The sequence below is a fragment of the Trachemys scripta genome, chromosome 1, assembly GCF_013100865.1.
Source record: "Trachemys scripta elegans isolate TJP31775 chromosome 1, CAS_Tse_1.0, whole genome shotgun sequence".
In the NCBI taxonomy this organism is placed as follows: domain Eukaryota; kingdom Metazoa; phylum Chordata; order Testudines; family Emydidae; genus Trachemys; species Trachemys scripta.
In genome coordinates this window covers 152421374-152442812 of record NC_048298.1, presented here as the reverse complement: position 1 = coordinate 152442812, position 21439 = coordinate 152421374, and the positions used below count along the sequence as shown (strand labels likewise).

General features: G+C 42.7%; 1 protein-coding gene across 4 annotated transcripts in view; it reads right to left on the bottom strand.

Annotated features, from left to right (window-relative positions):
• The window catches only part of LNP1 (leukemia NUP98 fusion partner 1), a 34945-nt gene that overhangs the window by 5993 nt on the left and 7513 nt on the right, over positions 1 to 21439 (bottom strand). For 2 of the 4 annotated variants that reach the window (XM_034790070.1, XM_034790087.1), the window contains exon 2: positions 4874 to 5119. In XM_034790070.1, the coding sequence (XP_034645961.1) occupies positions 4874 to 5119 (246 nt within the window). Of the gene's footprint in view, positions 1 to 767; positions 2311 to 4873; positions 5120 to 15177; positions 15343 to 21439 lie in introns of those variants that run through there. The other 2 variants (XM_034790097.1, XM_034790079.1) reach the window with 2 other exon arrangements.

Sequence of the window (21439 nt, the reverse complement as noted above, 5' to 3'; positions counted from 1 at the left end):
TCAGAGGCTAGCTATGTGAAAGGGGTCACCAGTAAAAAAGTTTGAAAAACATTGCTCAAGAGGGACTGCAAAGGGGTCCAAAGCGTAGCTCACCCAGTAGCTGTGACAGCTTCTATCCTAAATTGTTGTGTAATGTAATTTTTAAATTTTAGTTAAAGAAAACTGCATCAGCATAGCAGTTTGTATGAAAGAAGGACTGTGTGAAATTCCAGTTTGAACATGGAAGGAACCCACTAATGACGACTGTAAATGAGCACATCTTTAGTTTTTTCATTTGTGTTTATTAATTTAATAACGTTTGCTACAAAGGAAAAACATTTAACAGACACTAACTACAGGTCAATCACCTTTTTTCTACTCTGAAACAAACACAAAATTAAGATGGAGCTAAGTTTTTGAAAAGCTTTACAGACAACCTAAACTTTTAAAAGTTTGGAAATTCAAAATTGAGGCTCTACTTTGCTTTAAAGTGACAAGATTTTTGCTAATCATGGAAAATCACAGTTAGGACAACCAAAAAATTTTTGACTCTTGCCTGTACTGTCATTAGCCTTCCATCTTACCTAACAGTGTTATCCTGTCCTTGTTTTCTATAGGCAAAGCCTAGGAAAGCCCTTCCCGTAATAGAGAGGGTTACATAAGAACAGCCATACTGGGTCAGACCAAAGGTCCATCTAGCCTTGTATCCTGTCTTCCGACAGTGGCCAATGCCAGGTGACCCGGAGGAAATGAACAGAACAGATAATCATCAAGTGATCCATCCCCTGTCGCCCATTCCCAGCTTCTGGCAAACAGAGGCTAGGGACACCATCCCTGGCCATCCTGGTTAATAGCCATTGATGGACCTATCCTCCATGGACTTATCTAGTTCTTTTTTTCCCTGAGGTAAGTCCCATCACCTGGGCAGATTTTTCCTGTGCCCAGAAGGAAATCTTGCCCATATGTGGTGGGACTTTCCCCTGAGTACAGGGAAACTTCATCCTTTGGGAGATGGGGCTTCTCTAGGCCCTGCTTAGAAAAGGCAGACCAGGAGCCCAGCTCCCTTCATTTGGCAAAGACCCTAATCATGGAAGTGGAACAAGTGGTAAAGGTAAAGGGCTGCTACCCTTCCACTGAACATTCCTGCTTCGTTGGATTGTGGGACCAATGTTCTCTCTTGGCAATCTCCCTGAAGAACACAGATTGGTGAGGGTTAGTCTGGTTTTATTGAGGAAGTTTTTGGATTACAGGGGCATAAGAGAGATAAGGTCGGAAATGAGACAATGAGGGTTCACAGGAATTGTGGAGTGGGTAAGTGAGACAGTAAATGGGGCGGGGAGGACCAGCACAAGAGAGATTGAGGTAGATGAGTGAGGCCTGGGGGCAGAAGTGGGAGGATGCATTAGTTCACGGGTGGGGAACTTGACATTGGGGGCATGGTGGGGAGAGATGAGGTGGAGCAAGGGTAACACGGAGGGATAATAAAGGGTAAGGAAACATGGTGGGATGAAGCAATGAGGTATAACAGGGACAGGCGGGGCAGCAGCAAGAGCCTGGATTCAAACAGAGCCAGTGATATATTCAGTGAAAGCTGTGTATTCCCTTTTGTTTTATTGCTTCAATAAAAGTTTGGGGGGTGGTTAAAAAAAGAAATTTTTCATTTACAAGACAAACCAAACCAACTATCAGAGCTGTGCAGCCCTTGGCAGTTTGTGTGACGTTTTTCTTTCTCAAACCTCTTGGTAAGTCTGGGCTCAATTTCCAATTTTTAACAAAAATTTAAATGAAGCGGGTTACATGTGATTTTGCAAGGGTCTGCAATCTGTGTTCATTCTCCTTTTAAATGAGCATGTCCACTGCTGTGATAACTCTAAATCTGACTGAAATCCAGATTAAAATGATGCAGGGCTCACTTAAACCTTGATCCAACTAGGCACGCACTCTCCTTAAAGCAAGTGTCACGCTTATAATGGAGAAAGTAAAAAGAGGACAATAGAAACACAGCTTCAAAAGTATCACTGTAATAATTTTATTTTAAAAATTAAAGTTTACTTTACTTCAGCTAACTGGCCTCTAATCAAAACAAAACAACAAAACTCACTTTACTCTTTCAGTAAATGGCTCCAATACACTGTAACCTTTTATGCAGAAATCTCTCTTTTTAATGCCTCCTGAGGATGGAAGCTATTAGCTTTGTTTTCCAGCAGAAATCTCTGGTCTTTCTTCTTCCTCCTGCTCTTCCTTTGGCTCCCTCTTCCCTCCCTCTTTCTTGTGAGATCTGCTCTTGCACATCCTCCCTCGCTCTCTCCTCTCTTTCATGCCCTCTGGTTGCTGAAAGGAAAATAGAATGGAGAAAATTAGAAACAAATCCCCAAAAGAGTGACAAAAGCTCATAATTTATTTCATCGAAAAGATATTATAAAAATGCTGGTCACCTACCTGTGCCAAATCAGCATTAACATGAGTGTCTCAAACTCATGGCCCCAGAGTAGTCACCCTAAAACCCAGCAGGGTGCAACATGTGTTCCCCTATAACCTTGGTATGCTGCACACCTACAGGTAGGATCACCCATCTGAAAGGCCATGAGGGAGGAGGAGCCCTGGGATTTCAGCCCAGCCTCTGTCTTGCTACTCTCTCACTTGATCCAGGTTGTAATGAAGCCTCCACATGCCTTGATGATGTTCTCTGTTGGTTCTGAAGACCTCCCCAAACACAGGTGCTGAAGGTTATTAGCTGTCATCAATGCAACTTTCAAGAGGGAAGCAGCACACTAAGATGGAGGTTGAATAGGATTGCCTCTCACCCATGTGTGTTTCCTGTGTTGCAGTGTAAAGGATGGATTGAATGCCACCTCAAGGATTTTTATAGTGTTCAAAGAAATAGGAATTCTCATGGCTAAACTTGAAATCCAAGTTCAAGTGCACTCTCAAATTCTCTCTCATATTTTTGACAGCTAACGTCCAATACTGGAAGGTGCCGAACACCTTCAACTTGCACTGGCTTCAAGGGGCTTTGAATGTAAGCAGCACCTTGAAGGATCAGGCTGCCTGAAAGGTGAACCAAAGTATACCCCAGTTAAACCCCATGGCAACACTACTGTTATCTACACACATTCTGGTTTCCTTTTAAAGTACTGTCAGAAGTGAGAACTTTGTGTATTATATGCAGTACATTTATCCAAACCGTATTGTGCATTTACAGACTATCTAGCCATAGGCAACTCTTGCAAACAATAAATAAACCAGAATAGTTATGTGGAGAAAAGCAAAAGGGACAGTGCAAGGTCCTAAATTAAATAAATTCTGAACTCAGCAGTCCCTAAAGGGGAAAAAGAGGTTACAAAGGTGCACATAAAGTTATAACAATAGTCTTATACTCTGTAATTATCATCCTCATTATAATTGTCATCTTCGTGAGCCTGGAGCAGTCCTTGTGTTCAGGGAGTCGAAGGAGTGTGATTTTGTGGCTGGTTCCTGCCCGGGAGCACAAGCAAAGTGAAGGACATTTATGACATATCTCTCCCCTCTGTCCCACCACTCAAAGCCAGTCAGAATCTGTTCCCAACTGCCAGCCCTTTCTTCTCCATGTACCATACTCCACTTTATATTAAGTCATCAAATTAAAGGATATTTTACAACTTTTTAAAAACTACAGATCAGCTGGTGTAAACCAGTGTGGCCAAATTTACTTTAGTGGAGCTTTGCAAATTAATGCCGGATGAGGATCTGGCCCTAAGAGTTCACAACTTGAAAATTTAATCAGTGCTTTTAAAATAGCTTTTGTCTATGAAAGAGATAGGGTAGCCAATCTCGTCACTTTGGGGCTGAATTCAGCAACTTATATAAGCTGGTGCCTATCCCAGAAGCATGTGAGTGGGCCCACTGAATGTAATGAATGGGAGTAGTCCTATTGAAATCTCATGCTTAAGACACCTGCTTAAATGCCTTGCTGGACCAGAGTCAACTTGAAATCTAGCAAACAAAAAATAACAAGAGTTAAAAGTCATTTCAGGTTTTGGATCTGCTCCAGAGTCCATCTACCGATTTTTTTGTGGTTTTACAATCACATCTCCTTTTTGTAAAGATTTTCTCTCCCATACTGCTGTATGAAAGACTCACACAAACAGCTGAAAAGGACTACACACAAAGTATTGTTAAAGGCAAAGAAAACAAATTGGAAAATGAGAGAGAAATATTTTCCCTTCTGTTTATTCAGTTCTAGTAATCTTAAGTTTCACTGGCAACAATAAGTAAAACCTTTTCAGGCAGTGTGATTCAAGTTGACTGCGTTCCTTTTATGAAAGGCCTTGAAATAAAAAATGCTAAAATGTATTATTCTCTCTCCATTTTGATGAATAGTTAAGACGGGAGAATATGTGTTAAATCCTAGGAAACTGAACTATAAGACAGAAACTATTGTAACTGGTTGTGTCATCAAGGCAAATAGAAAATATAGTAAAATGCCTATGCTTCAGGGGCCATCTTATGAGTAACACTCTATATGGTTAAACAGGTCAGTAGCAACGGGAAAGAGGGCTAAGATGAGCAGCTACCTGTCCAGCTATAAAAAGCAGCACAATTTTAATATTGTAACACTTCATTGGCACAGCTGGAGAATCCATTTAAAACATCTTACCACCATGGTCAGTCCAGGCCAGCTAGTTGCCTTATTTTGGAATCCCACCAGCAACTGGTATAGAGAATTGCACGACAGTAAGGGTGTTCAGGTTAATAATATATTATCAGACTAAGCCTGTTTGTGCTACTGTACAAACTGCCTCATTTAAGAGACTAATCCAAATGCATCCTTGGAATATCCCCATTGAAGTCAATGGGATGAATTTGGCTCATTGTTTCTTATGTGGACTAAGCACCCGTAATGGTGGTTACCTACCAAAGAAACTGAGCGCTTGATTTTGAAATGCAGTTGCTTCTCAAAGGATTCTGAAAATTCCTGGATCGAGTTTGAGCGACTTGTTGATCCCGAGCCATCTGGTGAGGATATTTTGCATGCCTTCGTGTGACAATGGCATTTAACATCTTGGCCCTCTTGAAATTCCTTGCAGCCCCTCAAGTGGCCTGAAGATGGGGTTTTGGTAGATGCATGAAGTCTTGTCATATGGATGGACGAAAGCTTGGCCTGCAATAGAAGAGGTCAATGTTCAGTACTATGTATAAAAGCAGAGCAGCCTTTATGTACATCAAACTCTGCTACAGAATGAATGAAGGACGCTGTACAGCCTCTTGTAGCCTGCCCGCCCTGTGCCACGAACCACCCTGCCAAGGGACCCTCCACAGAGACCGAAGCAGAATTTGCCCCTTAGTCCAATTTTTCAATTGTGGATACCTAACCTTAGGCATTCAAATAAGCAGCCTAATTATTAGAGGTGCTAAGCACTCTCCACATCCATTGATTCCAGCTGCAATTGTGGCTGCTCTAAAAATTGGCACCGTGGCTACATTTATCTGTGAGCTAGGGGAATGATTCCCAGCTCGTGCAGACATACTTGTGCTAGCTCTCATTGTGCTAGCACGCTAAAAACAATAGTATAGCCATGGTAGCACGGGCAGCGAGGGTAGCATGGGCTGGCTGCCACGTGCACAGACCTGCCTGAACCTGTGCTACCGCGACTACACTAGTATTTTTAGTTCGCCGGCTTGATGAGAGCTTGCGCGAGTACGTCTGCGTGAACTGGGAATCAAACTGTTGGCTTATAGCATAGATGTAGCCTTAGTTTAGGTGCCTTACCTTTAGGCACCCAAGTTTGAAAAATTTGGACTCTCTGTAGCTCAGTTTCCTCAGCTGTCCAAAGAAGATAACATTTACTGATCTGCCTCACAAGGATGTTGTGAGGATTAATTCAATGTTTGTAAAGGAGAATAAAGTGACATATAAGTACTAAGTATTATATAGCCTTCGAAATAGTCAACAGTGTCTTTCTGAAGTTGGAGCCAGATCCTTGGGTGCTATAAATATAGAGTAGCTCCATTGACTTAAAGGAAGCTACACCTGAGAGCAACAAAAATTATTAAAGGTCTTGCAAGCATGACCTACAAGGAAAAAAGTGGGTTTGTTTACCCTGGAAAAGACTGAAGGGAGACATAAGAGTCTTCAAATATTTAAATGTTACAGATTGGAGGGTGATAAATTGTTTTCCTTATCCATTGAGGACAGGACAAGAAGTAATAGGCTTAAATTGGAGCAAGGGAAATTTAGATTAAAACTATGTAAGTGTAAGGGTAGTTGAGCACTGGGACAAATTACCTAGGTAGGGTGTGGAATCTCTGTCATGGGAGGTTTATAAGAACAGATTAGACAAACACTTGTCAGGGATGGTTTTGATAATATTAATCCTGCCTCAGTGCAGGGGACTGGACTAGATGATCTATCGAGGTCCCTTCCAGTCCTACATTTCTATAATTCTATACCAGCTGAGGATCTGTCCCACAGTCTAGAAATATATTCTAAGAAAAGATGGGAAAGAGCATCAAATGAGAGGTATATTTTCTGAATGGGGCTTATGCATTAGCCACAGGCTTAATGCACAGTCTTTCCCTTTCCCACGCACAGTGATCCCACGCAGCACCCAGCAAGGAGGGGACACCAGTGAGGCTGGAAGCGCTGTCTGCCTCAGAGCAGGCATGACTGAGGCCTTGGCCATGGCCTGACTTTCCCACTCCTCTGTGTGCTCGTAAGCAGCTGCAGAGCTATGGTCTAGCAAGGGCCACTGTGGAGCTCACTCTCCCCTATTCCCCATATACACAGAGCCATTCGGAGCCTGATTTTCTTATACGCTGAGCACCTGCAGCTCCCATTGACTACATCTGGTGTTCTGGATGTTCTGCACCTCTTAAAATTAGGCCCTACATCTGATGTCTGCTGCCTCTGGCTAATACTACTCCAGTGATTTACCTCCTTCTACTGTCCGTAACATGACTCTAGCTCTTAGAGTCATGATAGAACCTATGAACCTCACCTCTCTGATTTCTTACACACACCGAATTTTTGAATTGTGCATTCTGGGTCTGATGCACTAATAATGGTACTGTTATTTGCAAAGGTCTCCAGGTCTCTCTTATTAGCAGTAGTAGCGCAAAGCTAAACCTACTGGGAGCAGCCACACTGACATACAATACAAAAATGGTCCCAAACGTGAGACCCAGAAAATATCCATAAAACCCACAAATGTTGGTGTGGTCTATCAGAACACAGGAAGAGTCAGTGAAAAGCCAAACTACAACACCCTGTATCCTAGACAAACAGCATACCTTACTACAGAAAGCAATAATTGGGAGCAATAATTGTCTGCCTGCAGAAATCAGTGTGCCAGCATGGGATGAAACAGTTTCAGTGGATTTTTAACAATACAGGGAGTGAGTGGACTTGGCTCAGACAGTCAGACTCCGAAGGACTAAAAATAAATAAATAAATAAATAAATAATCTCACTGACATTTACATTTGTGCCGCCCCAGATACTGCCATATTTGAAGCAAGACAGAGCTATGCATTTTTCATCAAGATATGACAGTCCCATATACATGGTTTTTGACTTTTTAATTGGTTGTTTCAATTTACACACTGGCAGTAATTAAAATCCCATGCTGCAGCCCAGGTGTAATTAGTAAAGTCAGTGCGTCAAACTCAAAAGGGCTGAGAACTTAAAAATTGGACAGTAACAGACTATGAATCCCAGTGATGATTGAACCTGGTGATATTTTCTCAACCATGTGTAGTTCTTTCCATAGCTTCACACTGACCCAAAACACATTTTAGGCTTCAGAGTGATGTTTGGGGTTATTGTGTGTGCTGATTATGTTGCTGTGCAGGGAAAGTTGTGTAGATTTGTGCAGGTGGCAAATGAGGGGTATGTGCTGCAGTGAGGGGCTATGTGTGTTTGGAATTACTGTGTATGCTGGTTGTGTTGTGTGAATGAGTGCATTGATTTGTGTCTGGCAGAAGGTTGTGTAGGTAGATTTGTGTTGGATTGTGCGCATGGCAGTTGGACACACAGGTGTGGCTTTTGGACCATGTAATCCACCATCTGTGCAGTCTCCCTCATACAACCAATGAAACTGTTGCATGCAAATTAACTGTAGAGGAAGGGTGGTGATTGGTTGAGTTATCTCTGATATCACAATGGTCTAAGACTCTTGGCATGTCATAGATTCATGCCTAACTGTAGCTGGACACCATAAGGGTGTAATTTTTAAGTCAAAATGGCTGAGAACTTGAAAATTTGATGCTAACAGACCATGAATCCTGGTGATGATTGAACCTGGTGATATTGTGAAAAAAAATGCTTGTAGCTGCTTCCATCATTTCACACTGACTTGATAGACATAACAGGTTTCAGAGCGACACACTGAGTGACATTCTTGGAATCTTGTTATATAGATTTTTCTTGTGACTTAATGTCCTGATAATTGTTAACTTGTACATCCCACTTTTGCAGTAGAATTCTGCAAATCTTTACCTTTTCCACACATTTTTACTACAGATGGAACCACTTTGGTCTCAGCGCTATTCATCTTGTACTGTATCCTCTCAGTTCTCATTTCCAAACATAACTTCCTTCAGAAAGCACCAGTACAATCACTTTTGAGAAAAGCTGTAATGATTCTGGTCAAACTATTTTTACTTTGAAGCATAAACTGTTTTAAACAGGTCGATATGGCTGTATTTACTGTTAAGTCATATTGTATTATGGTTTAAAAGTACATCAAAGCAATCAATTAAGTTTTGGGGGAAAGTAAACATACTATGTTAAACTGAATAAAACTATAGCTTTTGAGTCTATTCCCTGGGTCAATGTGTGCATCGATTACTGGAAAAATCTCTTAGAGTCTATTCTTTGGAGATTTGGGCAAAAACAGGAGGACTTTTGAGATCCAGGATTATATTCGATCATTCTTTCTGTGTAGTATTTGAAAATATTCTATTTTTTAATTAACACATTTTTAAAATTTGCATTCACAATGTGGAATTATAAAACAAGGACTGAAGCAAAAGACAGACTGAAAAACACATTCTAGACATGACAATTGCTCCAGCTAAGGAACAAGTCTTCCTCAAAAATGTGTATCTGCCTCAGAGCAGATCATTGAATAGGCCACATTAAAGATGAGTAGGCCTCGGTGCAAATTACTGAGGCAGGGCCATATTAAATACCAATCTATATAATCATATTGTTGTGACTCCAGGGTCAATTCCAGCCCATAAATAGAAGACAGACTGACACCAGACATGGAAAGTAGAGATGTGGCAATTAAAGGTCTGACCGCCTATCCACTAGGTGATGCCTCCAGTAAGCACCAGCCATTACAAGCAGGATTTATGCTGACTGCATAGCCCAGAATATAAAATGTTTTTCCTTTTATAAGCCACATATTTTTATTGAAGAAAACTATTCATGCTCTGAGGCGTTAAGCTCCCTCAGCTCCCATAGACAGAGTTGCTCTTCACTGTACCAACGTTACTGTTGATTATTTGTTGGGGCCTATTCAAGAATCACAGTAGATTTGGAGCATGTAGGCCCCAGCACATCAGACATTCAGAATCCAAAACTATCTGTCCATTTCTTTGTTTCCTTTGAAGAACCTCATAACCAAGCATTCTGTGCCTGAAAATGGTTTGAGCCTAGAATCAGGTTTGTCTTCTTTAATAGGGTGATGATAGGCAAACCTTCAGTCTGACTTGGTTTTGCTTCTCCATAGATCAGTGGTTCTCAGCCTACTTTCCATTGTGGGCCGCATATGTAGCTCTCTATGTGTTATTTGGGCCGCATCCACACACTATATATACTACCTGTGCGGCCCTGAGGATGTCATATGGGTCGCAATTGTGTGGTGATTGGGGTGCAAGCGGCCCATAGCCTGCAGGTTGAGACCCACTGTCATAGATAAAGTATCAGTAATTTCAACAGCAGCAACCCAGCAAACCTGACCTGTAAGAAAATGTTAAAAAAACTGGACATGTTTAATCTTGAGAAAAGAAGACCCACCTGATAACATCTTCAAATATGTTAAGGGCTGTTATAAAAAAGATGATGATCCACTGAAGATAAGTCAAGAAATAATTGGCTTAATCTGCAGCAAGGCAGTTTTTGTTAGATATTAGAAAAAAATGTGTAGCTATAATAATAGTTAAGTACTGGAATAATCTTCTAAGGGAGCTTGTGGAGTGTTCACCATTGGAGAATTTTAAGAATAGGGTATGGTCAGGGATGGTCTAGATTTACTTGGTCCTGCCTTGGTGGAGTGGGGGTGGAGTAGATGACCTCTTGAAGTCCTTTCTAGCCCTACATTTCTATGATTTCTACCCTTGCACTTATGTCGCTTGCTTATCAAATTCACCACTGAGAGTAGCAATGACTTCTGAAAAGTGGACATATTTATATAGAAATAAACTCTCTTTCCTTTTCTGCCTTGCACATAACTCAGTTTTCCACTCAGAGAACCTGAGGAGATAAAGTTTTATAATTTTCAAATGCCCAGAACAGGGCACATGTCTCATTTGTGTCTGGCACTGAGGGGACTAATTCTCTTTGCATATGTGACACACATGCTTAAAATGCTTTGGCAAAAAGAATTTGGCCTGAGCTGGATTATATTTAATGATGGATGATAAATGATGGTAAAATGTGTAAAAAAAGATCACAGCTGCTGATTTCAGGAACTTCAGCAAGGCATCATAACCCACTGTATTTAAAGTTTGCAGTGGTCACTGAGTCAATCAAAGGATTTGAAACAGATCTCTAGAATTTCTGATGGCAGTTCTCATATGTTCCACTGTCTCATGTGTACAGGCAAGAGTATGCCATGGTATCCAACTAAGATTTTTTGGGAAGGAGTGGCAGCATAGATTTTAGTTAGGTAGTAATGCCTAATAGTTAGAGCAGGGTATGGGAGCCAGGATTCCTGAGTTCTGTTCCCAGATCTGCTAATGATCCACTGAGTGACATTGAATACTTAAGTCCTATGTGCTCATAAGAACATAAGAATGGCCATACTGGGTCAGACCAAAGGTCCATCTAGCCCAGTATCCTGTCTTCCAACAGTGGCCGATGCCAGGTGCCCCAGCGGGAATGAACAGAACAGGTAATCATCCAGTGATCTATCCCTTGTCTCCCATTCCCAGCTTCTGGCAAACAGAGGCTAGGGACACCATCCCTGACTATCCTGGCTAATAGCCATTGATGGAGCTATCCTCCATTAACTTATCTAGATCTTTTTTTAACCCTATTATAGTCTTGGCCTTCACAACATCCTCTGGCAAGGAGTTCCACAGGTTGACTGTGCATTGTGTGAAAAAATACTTTTTTTGCTTGTTTTAAATCTGTTGCCTATTAATTTCATTTGGTGATCCCTAGTTCTTGTGCTATGAGGAGTAAATAATACTTCCTATTTACTTTCTCCACACAAATCATGATTTTATAGATCTCTATCATATCCCCCCTTAGTTGTCTCTTTTCCAGGCTGAAAAGTCCCAGTCTTATTAATCTCTCCTCATTCGGAAACCGTTCCATACTCCTAATAATTTTTGTTGCCCTTTTCTGAAACTTTTCCAATTCCAATATATCTTTTTTGAGATGTGGCAATCACATCTGCAGTGCAGTATTCAAGATGTGGGTGTACCATGGATTTATATAGAGGCAATATGATATTTTCCATCTTATTATCTATCCCTTTCTTAATAATTCCAACATTCTGTTCGCTTTTTTAACTGCCGCTGCACATTGAGTGGATGTTTTCAGAGAACTATCTATCCACAATGACTCCAAGATCTCTTTCTTGAGTGGTAACAGCTAATTTAGACCCCATCATGTTATTTGTACAGTTGGGATTATGTTTTCCAATGTGCATTACTTTGCATTTATCAACATTGAATTTCATCTGCCATTTTGTTGCCCAGTAACCCAGTTTTGAGAGATCCTTTTATAGCTCTTTGCAGTCTGCCTGGGACTTAACTATCTTGAGTAGTTTTGTATCATCTGCAAATTTTGCCACCTCACTGTTTACCCCTTTTTCCAGATCATTTATGAATATGTTGAATAGGAATAGTCCCAGTACAGACCCCTGGGTGACACCACTATTTACCTCTCCCAATCTGAAAACTGATAATTATTCCTACCCTTTGTTTCCTATCTTATAACCAGTTACCAATCCATGAGAGGACCTTCCCTCTTATCCCATGACTCAACTTCCTCGCTGCAAAATGGGAATGATAATAATACATCAGAGACATGTTGTGAAGTTAATTAATGCCTATAAATGATACTAGGATCCTGAAATTAAAAGTGAAAATTATTATTAATTTTCTTATAGCAGTTAGCAGGGGGAGTTGTTTTACAAATCTTTGTCCATACATGGCTAGACATAGATATCTTGTGTTGCCCATTGCGTAAGAGACCATGTGCATGCAATGGCAGGTCTGCCATGGGAGATTATGGCACACGGTGAATGCATGAAATGGCTAAAGGAAAGGATTCTAAGAAACTACAAGTGCCACTGTTTGGATCATTTTTAGAAACAGATCAGAGGCTTCATTTTTCAACCCTGTTCATTGCAAATTGGTCAGATCCCTAGTTCTAGGGTTTCAACCCTGTTCATTGCAAATTGGTCAGATCCCAGGTTTCTAGGTCAGAAATTTCTAGTCTCAAATTATATATATATATATTGTCCTGAGACTGAGAAACAAAACAGGTGAAATGTATCCCTGGTGTAACTCCACTGAAGTAAGATGAATTTATCCAAGGACACTAATAGAAGTGGCAACTCCTAGTCCCATTGAAGTTAACAGCAAAACTCTCATTGATTGGTTATGGTGGCCTCTGGGAAAACTCCCCGTCTTCCCTCTCTTTACTGCAAAAGCACAGGGATTTAGAAAATACTCCAGGCACCTCTGATTCAGCAAAGTACTTAAGCACACGCTTAACTCTAAGTATGATGTGTGACTCCTATGCCCAAATAAATGTGTTAGTCTCTAAGGTGCCACAAGGACGCCTTGTTGTTTTTGCTAATACAGACTAACACAGCTACCACTCTGAAACCTGTTCTGAGAGAGACATTACCCACAGTCAGCAAAACTGATGAACTTTTTTATGTACTAGAAAGGTTGTGTTAAACCTATGGTTATATAAATACATTCCGGGTCACACCCTAAGGTGGAGAAGTCACTCAGCATAGATCCATCCCAGGATCTGCCCCAAGAATGAACTTGACTGGACAGTTCAAAAACTGGTGAATCTGGGTTGCAGCTTCAACCTGTCTCCTGAACTTGACTCAAGTACCAAAGTAGAGTGTTTTTAAAAAAGCAAACCTATTCTAACAATGAAAAACCCCACAGCATAATATATGTCAGAGAGAAGGAAACAAGGGTTCAGCATGGGTAGATGAAATTCAACAAGGTAATATAGTCTCCACAAGGGGTTAATGCAGAAAATTGCTTGCAAAAATAGCTGGATCTCCACAATACAATAGTAAGCTTAGTTATATATAGCATCTTTCATTTCAATGATTCACAGATTTTAAGACCAGAAGGTACCATTATGATCATCTAGTCTAACCTCAAGGAGAAGTTATGCATGCAGACAGGTGGTGCCAAGGACAGCAGGGTCAGATTTGTCTGATTCAGAATAGTTACAGAATTAGACCCTGATCCTGCAAAGCCTTAAGCACCTGAGTAACTTTCCACACATGAACAGTCCCATTGACTTCAAAGAGACTACTCTCGTATGTAAAGTGATGTAGGTGCCTATGTCTTTGCAGGATCAGGGTCTTAAATTGATAACACATTTTACATAATTATACTACGGATTTGTGTACCACATAGTTATGCTGGCTCACCCTTATAAAACGGTGCGTCAGCCCGCACTAGCGATACTGCAGTGGTTTAGGAGATTACCGTCTTATTTTATTTTATTTTTTTGTAAATGCAATTCTGCACTCCTTACTCAGGCAAGACTCCCATTGAAGTCAGTGGGAGTTTTGCCCAAGCAAGGAGAGCAGGTTTGGTCCCTACAAGAAGAAGAAGGTGAGATGGCTAAGCAAAAGCAGTGAAGTAGGGGGTCCTGGACAGAAATCTTTCTGGAATACTCCTTCCACGTGGGCTTAATCCTTGGCTGCTTTCCTGTCATGCATTTTCTAACAATTAGTCATTTTATTTCTATGTAAAAAGTTACATTAAAAATAAATCTTAAACAACAAAGGATCTATACAATAGCTGGAGCAGAATCTGAGATAACCTAAAAACAACAAGGAATCCCTGTGGCACCTTAGAGACTTCAACGAGAAACGGCGGAACTGGAATTAATTTGCAAACTTGACACCAAATTAGGAATTAGGCCTGAATAAAGACTGGGAGTGGCTGGGTCACTACAAAAAGTAATTTTCCCTCTGTTGATACTCACACCTTCTTGTCAACTGTTGGGAATGGGCGACATCCACCCTGATTGAATTGGCTGCGTTAGCACTACAAAAAGTAATTTTCCCTCTGTTGATATTCACCCCTTCTTGTCAACTGTTGGGAATAGGCCACTTCCACCTTGTTTGAATTGGCCTAGTTAGCACTGACCCCCAACTTGGTAAGGCATTTCCCATCTTTTCATGTGCTGTAAGATAAATACCTCTATGCCTCTGATGAAGTGGGTTTTAGCCCACGAAAGCTTATGTCCAAATAAATTTGTTAGTCTCCAAGGTGCCACAAGGATTCCTTGTTGTTTTTGCTGATACAGACTAACACGGCTACTCCTCTGACACCTGAGAACCTAATCCTTCCTTCCAGAACCAAACCTGTCAGGGAATAACCCTAAACCCCTCTCACTCTCCCTTCATCATCTTTTACAGAACTCTTTCAATAAATAATTAAAGCACATCCATTCCCTTATGCTGTGAGCACAGCCCATATATGCCTCCTAACTTCCCCTATGGCTTAAACTCTTAAGGAGTGAAAACATTTTGCTCATCCAGTTGAGATGCCTTAATTGTTTTTCTGGCATGGAGCTAACTTTCTTTCATTATAAAGGTACTAGTAGCCTGATGTTGAGAGATGCTGAGCCCCCACACCTCCCAATGCAGCCAACAGGAATTGCATTTACTCAGTAATGTGTATCACACTTATCACCACAGTATCTCAAGATCAGACCCTTGATGAGGCACTTATCCCGGCTCTCCCCCCAACACACACACACACTTCTTACTGGAAGGGAGGCTCTCCTTTCACTAAAGGCTCGCGTCTGGCGTTTCCTGTAGCCTCTACCCTCTTTCTCATTCTCATCAATCAAGCTGTGACCCCAGAAACTGCTCATCCATTTTGCAAAGGAAATGTCATCATCCTCTTCATATTCCATGTACAGACACTCCAAACTGGGGGGAGCGCCCAACCAGACAGGACAGATGAATGTTAGAGCCGACTGCCAAGCAGATAGTCCCACACTGATCTGTCAACAAGAGGCAAAGGGGTTGTAGTTTCAAACATTCCCTGTCAAATTAATAAAAAAACCAATCCAACCCAATGCAGCCCTAGGCACTGCTTATATATAAGCCAATCCTTAGTAATCTATTTTAAACAAGGTTTCTTTTAATCTTTCCATTACAGAGATGCCCAATGTCACACAGCCTGGAGGGTGACAAGGAAAATGTGTGTCCTAATTCATATTCATTGCTGCTGAGTGCATCAACTGTCAATAATAATGGAGAGTTGCCCACAAAAACATGCCTGGAAGGTGCATGCTCTGATATGAAACAGGCTTGTAATTTGGAGAAGGAGAATGGATATATTGACAGTGGTCAGAAACTGGCACAGCTGTTTATTGAGGCTTAACTGACTTCATGAAATAACTTTGGCTCTGTTCTTCCAGATGGTATTAAAAGATATGCCCTGCCTGGCAGGAAGCAGGGCTCTTCCGAGAAATCTTTTTATCATCCATTGTGGGTGAGCAACATCAGATAACATGGAGTGATATTGGTTCACAGAATCTTAGAGTCTAAGGCCAGATCACTTGTCTTTCACCAAGGACACTTCATCTCCCCCAATGAAGGCTAGACTGGGCCTAGCACTGCTCCAGTGCACAAAGAAATGAAGGACAAGGGCGCAAAGAGCATAAACCTGCCCACTTGAGCCCTGGGCCAAGCACAGTCCCCGTGTTCACTGTGCTCCTGGCAAGCGGGGACTGAGCCTGCTGTGCACAAACAGTAGCACTGCATCCTCCATTCTAAATGGCTTCTACTCAAGGGCTCAAGTGGTGCAAGGACCATGTGCGGTCCTTCTGCTCTGGGGCGAGTTTCTCCTTCTATGGAGAGATCGGCCCAAAACCACAGTCTCACTTTACCTGGGAGTGTAGCACGCTGTCTTCAAATACTGAGTACCTTGTCGCTGGCGGACATGTTTGCTGTAGGCAACTCTGCCATGGGATGCCCTTGTCCTAGAGGCGTGTATAGGAATAAAGTCCAACAAAGGAATTGCAAGGATCTCTGAGGCGACAGAACTGTTTGAAGGCCAAAGCTGCCTCCCCAGATGGGGCAGAACAATTGCTGGGCCCTGTGGGCCTGATTCTGTGTTGTCCTGGGCCTTGTGTAGTCATTTACAGCAGTTCAAACTGAGCACAAGGTGGGTTTAAAACACAAGCTACCATTCTGATTTGGTAGCATTTTCTCCCTTTGCATTGGTGTAAAGGGCTGCACAAGTTGCAGGACAATGGAGAATCAGGCCCTAGAGACACCCTGTGGAATTGTCCAATGGGGAAATAGGGGCAGAGACTACTGTGGGACTCTGAGTCAGAGTGGCTAGATGGTCCATTGCTTAGGGCATTAGCCTAGGACTTGGGAGACCTGGATTTGATTCACTGTTCCATCACAGACTTCCTGTGTGACCTTGGGCAAGTTAATCATCCTGTCTGTGTCTCATTTCCCTGCCTGTACAAGGGGGATAATTGCATTTCCCTCCTCACACACAGGAGCAGCACCAGGGTTTTTGGCGCCCTAAGCGGGGGTCCTTCCGCGCTCCCGGTCGTCGTCGGTAATTCTGCGGCGGGGGGGTCCTTCTGTGCTCCCGGTCTTTGGGGCACTCCCAGAGCGAGTGAAGGACCTGCCGCAGAATTGCCGCCAAAGACTCGGAGTGCAGAAGGACCACCCGCTGCCGAATTGCCGCTGAGGGTGGCAAAATTCCACCCCCCCAAATCCTGGTGCCCTAGGCGAGCGCCTAGGTCGTCTAAATGGAAGCGCCGGCACTGCTCACACATTAAAGAGGTACTCAGATACTTTGGTGATGGGGGCCTTAGATTGAAAGTCACAGCGCTGTATTTTGAGATAGAATTTGAAGGAACAGAGGATTTAATGTATTTGCAACATCTGTGCCTTTCCACCTACATGTGGGTTATAGACTACACAGGTTCATTGTGTGGAGGCAAAGCCTTCCAAAGGCATCGCAAGTGTGAGTGATGGCCACCAAGAGTTGGCTGCGGTGCCTTGGCCTAGTATTGATGGGGCCTATGGGTTACTGGAAAAAAATATCAAACTACCTCAAACCTCCTGAATTGGACTTTTAGTGTGAGTCGTTCAAACTCAAGAGCTATATACCATCAGCGTATTTATTTGCCTACTTGAATCTCTCAGCAGACATGTCAAGTCTCATTCATTAGCATGCTATCTCAATCTCACATCCATCCCTAAGCTTATCTCACTCATTTTGAGTAAATATATAAAGATTTAAAATATTTTTACTCAGGCATTGAAAGAGACAACAACACATCCGGGGCCTCAGGCACAGGGTTTAGTGCTTGGAAAGCCGCTTTCCAAGCTTGTGTACTGTGGTAACCATGGAGACTACTGGCCTTTGTTCTATACAGAGAAGTGGCAGGGTTGTGTGTGTGAATACTTGACGGTCAAAAAAATATGAGTTCACTCAAAAAACAAACAGAACTTAATCGAAAGTTTTCAGGTTCTCAAAATACAGTTCAAAATTTAACCACACTGGACAAATTCATGGACCTTCATTGTCCCAGTGTGCACTGTGTCACCCTAGAGCTGTCCTGTGGCCATCCATCAAGGAGAAAAAGATTTAACTCATCATCTGGAAAATGAAATACGCAAATAACAGAGCAATGTCTCCACAACCACAAATTCCTTTTGTACCTGTGGCGAATCCCCTCATTGATAAAGTAAGTCAAATATGTTTAATATTTATCATTTGCTGTTATTAATTATTTTAATTTATTATTAATTATTATTCTTGTTATTATTAATCATAATAATCCTCTTCAGGGCACTTGAGTTCCCCAGAAGTAATTTGCTTGCTGACTGGGTTTTTTTTGGTAGTACAGTAGTTTATTCCTAGTACTTTGTCAGAAACTCTGTTTGCAATGTTCTTTCCGAAAGGTTTGATTGTTTTTATGAATTAATTTTTATTGAGTCCAAGTTTTTCGGTTTTCTGTACAGTTTTCAATGTGTCCTGATGAGGGTTAAATATTCATTAATTCATTGAGCTGATGCCTTTATCCAAGGCAACAGGATTATTAAAATACTGTATGTTACACAGACACAAACTTGCAATCCTTATATCACATAAAAAATCAATTCACTATGTGTATCATACTATTAACATATATGCTTGTGAAAATCTGGTTATACGGTTTGGATGTATTTTGTCTATTAATTTCCCATTTTTATATTTAACTTTGGTAAAATATTCTATTTTTTATTTATTACACCTTGTTTATGTACAAAATATAAATGTTTTTTTCCCTAGGTGACATACACAAATGAAAGTTACAACTCTGCTTGCATAGCACAATATTCCTTTTGCAACTGCAGCCAACCTAAGCCCCCTGTTTAAAGATATCTTCTCTGATAGCCAGATCGCCCAATATTATGCATCTGTAAGAACCGAGTCAACATGTATGTTGAATGGTGCCATTACTCCCTATTTCCAAGTGTCTTGTGAGGCAAATAAAGACTGAAGCCTTTTCTCTTTCTGTTGATGGCTCTAATATGACACAAGCTTAGAAAAAATGATTTCACTGACAGAGATCCAGAAACATCTTGTGACAAGACAGTTACTTGACTTATGCCTCACTACTGGCATTCATACAGCCACTGCAAAAGAAATCTTTTCCAAAGTTGATGAGAGAATGACATTGCATGAGATACCATGGGACAACTGTGTTGGGTTTTCTGTAGACAATGCCAGTGTAAACATGGGTATGAATAATTCAATTAAATCACTGCTTCAAAGTAAGAATGCATGTGTGTATTTCATGGGATGTCCATGCCACATCATCCACAATACTGCTGTGCTGGTGCTACACAGTTTTCTAAAATGTCAGAATTTGATGTTAAAGATGAATGTATTGATTTCTACTATTCCTTTGACAAAAGAACAAAATGAAAGTAATTCTTGGAGTTTTGTCACTTCTGTGATGTTGAAAACAGTGTCTGAAGCATGTCCATAGTCAATAGCTTAGCCTGGAAATAGTTAGTAACAGATTGTTGCAGCAGTATGCAGCTCTCAAAAGCTACTTTTTGTCTGTTGATGATAGTTGTGCAAGGTTCAAGAGATTTAAGTTTTGCTTTCAGGCGGGGGGGGGAGGGGGCGAGTTATATGGGCCCATAGTGCCCGGGCTCCAGCAAATTCAGGGCCCAGGGGGCCTGGCTCCACCAATGTTTGGGGCCAGGTCTTTCTGTTGTCCCCGCCTGCCGCCCTTTCGAGCCTCCCCGGAGCGGCCCCCAGCCCCACCTGCCACCCCCGTGCGCCTCCCCCGAGTGTCCATGCCTGCCTTAGGCAGCAAGTGGCTGCACCCTGCAGCTCTGCACTGCGCTCCCTCGCCAGCCGCTGCTGGCTACAAGGGAGCGGTGCTGGGGGCAGGCTGAAACAGCTGCTGCACCTGCGGAGGGAGGAAGGGAGTAGGCGCATGGCAGCCACCCTCCTGGCAGGCAACTCCGAGTCAACTCTGAGGTGGGGGGGCTTTTCCTGGCTAGACCTCCTGAGTAGCAGCCTGGGGGGGGCTTGGGGGAGTGTCATGCCAGGAGAGCTGGGGGAGCTCGCTGCTTCCAGTGGGGACAGGGCTAGGGGGAGTCCTCCTCTCTGGCCCCAGCCCCTGGGCAGCCTGTCTGCTGCACCCCAAACTCCTCATCCCTGGCCCAGCCCCACGCCCCGCACTCCCTCCCGCATCCCAACCCCCTGCTCCAGCCCAGAGCCTGCACCCAGCACCCAAACTCCCTCCCAGAGCCTGCACCCAAACCCCTTCCCAGAACCTGGACCCAGCACCCAAACCCCCTCCTGCACCCAGCACCCAAACTCCCTCCCAGAGCGTGCACCCAGCACCCCAAACCCCCTCTTGCACCCCAACCCCCTGCCCCAGCCTAGAGCCTGCACCCAGCACCCAAACTCTGTCGCAGAGCCCGCATCCCTTCCGCACCCAAACTTCCTCCCAGAACCTGCACCCCCTCCCACACCCAAACTCGCTCCCAGAGCCTTAGGCAGGTGTGTGTGTGTGGGAGCGGGACTTGGACCCGTTCTGGGCACAGAGACCCCCTTGGGACTGTCACCTGACGTGCTGAAATTACCTCTGAGCCTGTTTTCCCTGCTAGCTTGGGACTCCAAAATCCTGCCTTGTTAAGCCAGACACGCTAGCCTGCTGCAACACAGACCCAGGTCTGGTCCACGCCCCCAAAGCTGCAGACTTTAACCAAAAACTGCTCAGCTGGTCACCTATCTCCAGCACCCAGACACCCAGCTCCCAATGGGATCCAAATCCCAAATAAATCCATTTTACTTTGTATAAAGCTTTGTACTTTATACTCTGTATAAAGTTTTGTACGTGAGATCTGGGGGAGGAATAGCTCAGTGGTTTGCACAGTGGCCTGCTAAACCTAGGGTTATGAGTTCAAGTCTTGAGGGGGCCATTTGGGGGAAAAAATCTGTTTGGGGATTGGTCCTGCTTTGAGCAGGGGGTTGGACTAGATGACCTCCTGAGGTCCCTTCCAACCCTGATATTTTATCTGCACACAGCCTAGCCCCAGATGGCACTTGTAACTGCAACACAGTTTGAGTGTGATATGTGATGAGTTCTGTGCTGCTCCCAGCTTCCACCTTTGGGGCAGGGAGTTTGTTTATAACCAGAGTCCAGGTGATTAAGATAACAACAGGCTTGTCATTACATTAAATTAAATTAAGGATCTTTAGATGATCCTAAAAGCATTGCCAGGCACCCCAGTTAAAAGATAGGAAATGAAGGGTAGGAATAAATGATGAGAATGGAGAGAGGTAAACAGTGGTGTCTGTCAGGGGTCTGTACTGGGACCAGTGCTGTCCAACATATTCATAAATGACCTGGGAAAAGCGGAAAAAAAGTGAGGCGGCAAAATTTGCAGATGATACATAATTACTCAGGACAGTTAAGTCCAAAGCAGACTGTGAAAAGCTACAAAGGTATCTCACAAAACTACGTGACTGGCCAAAAAATG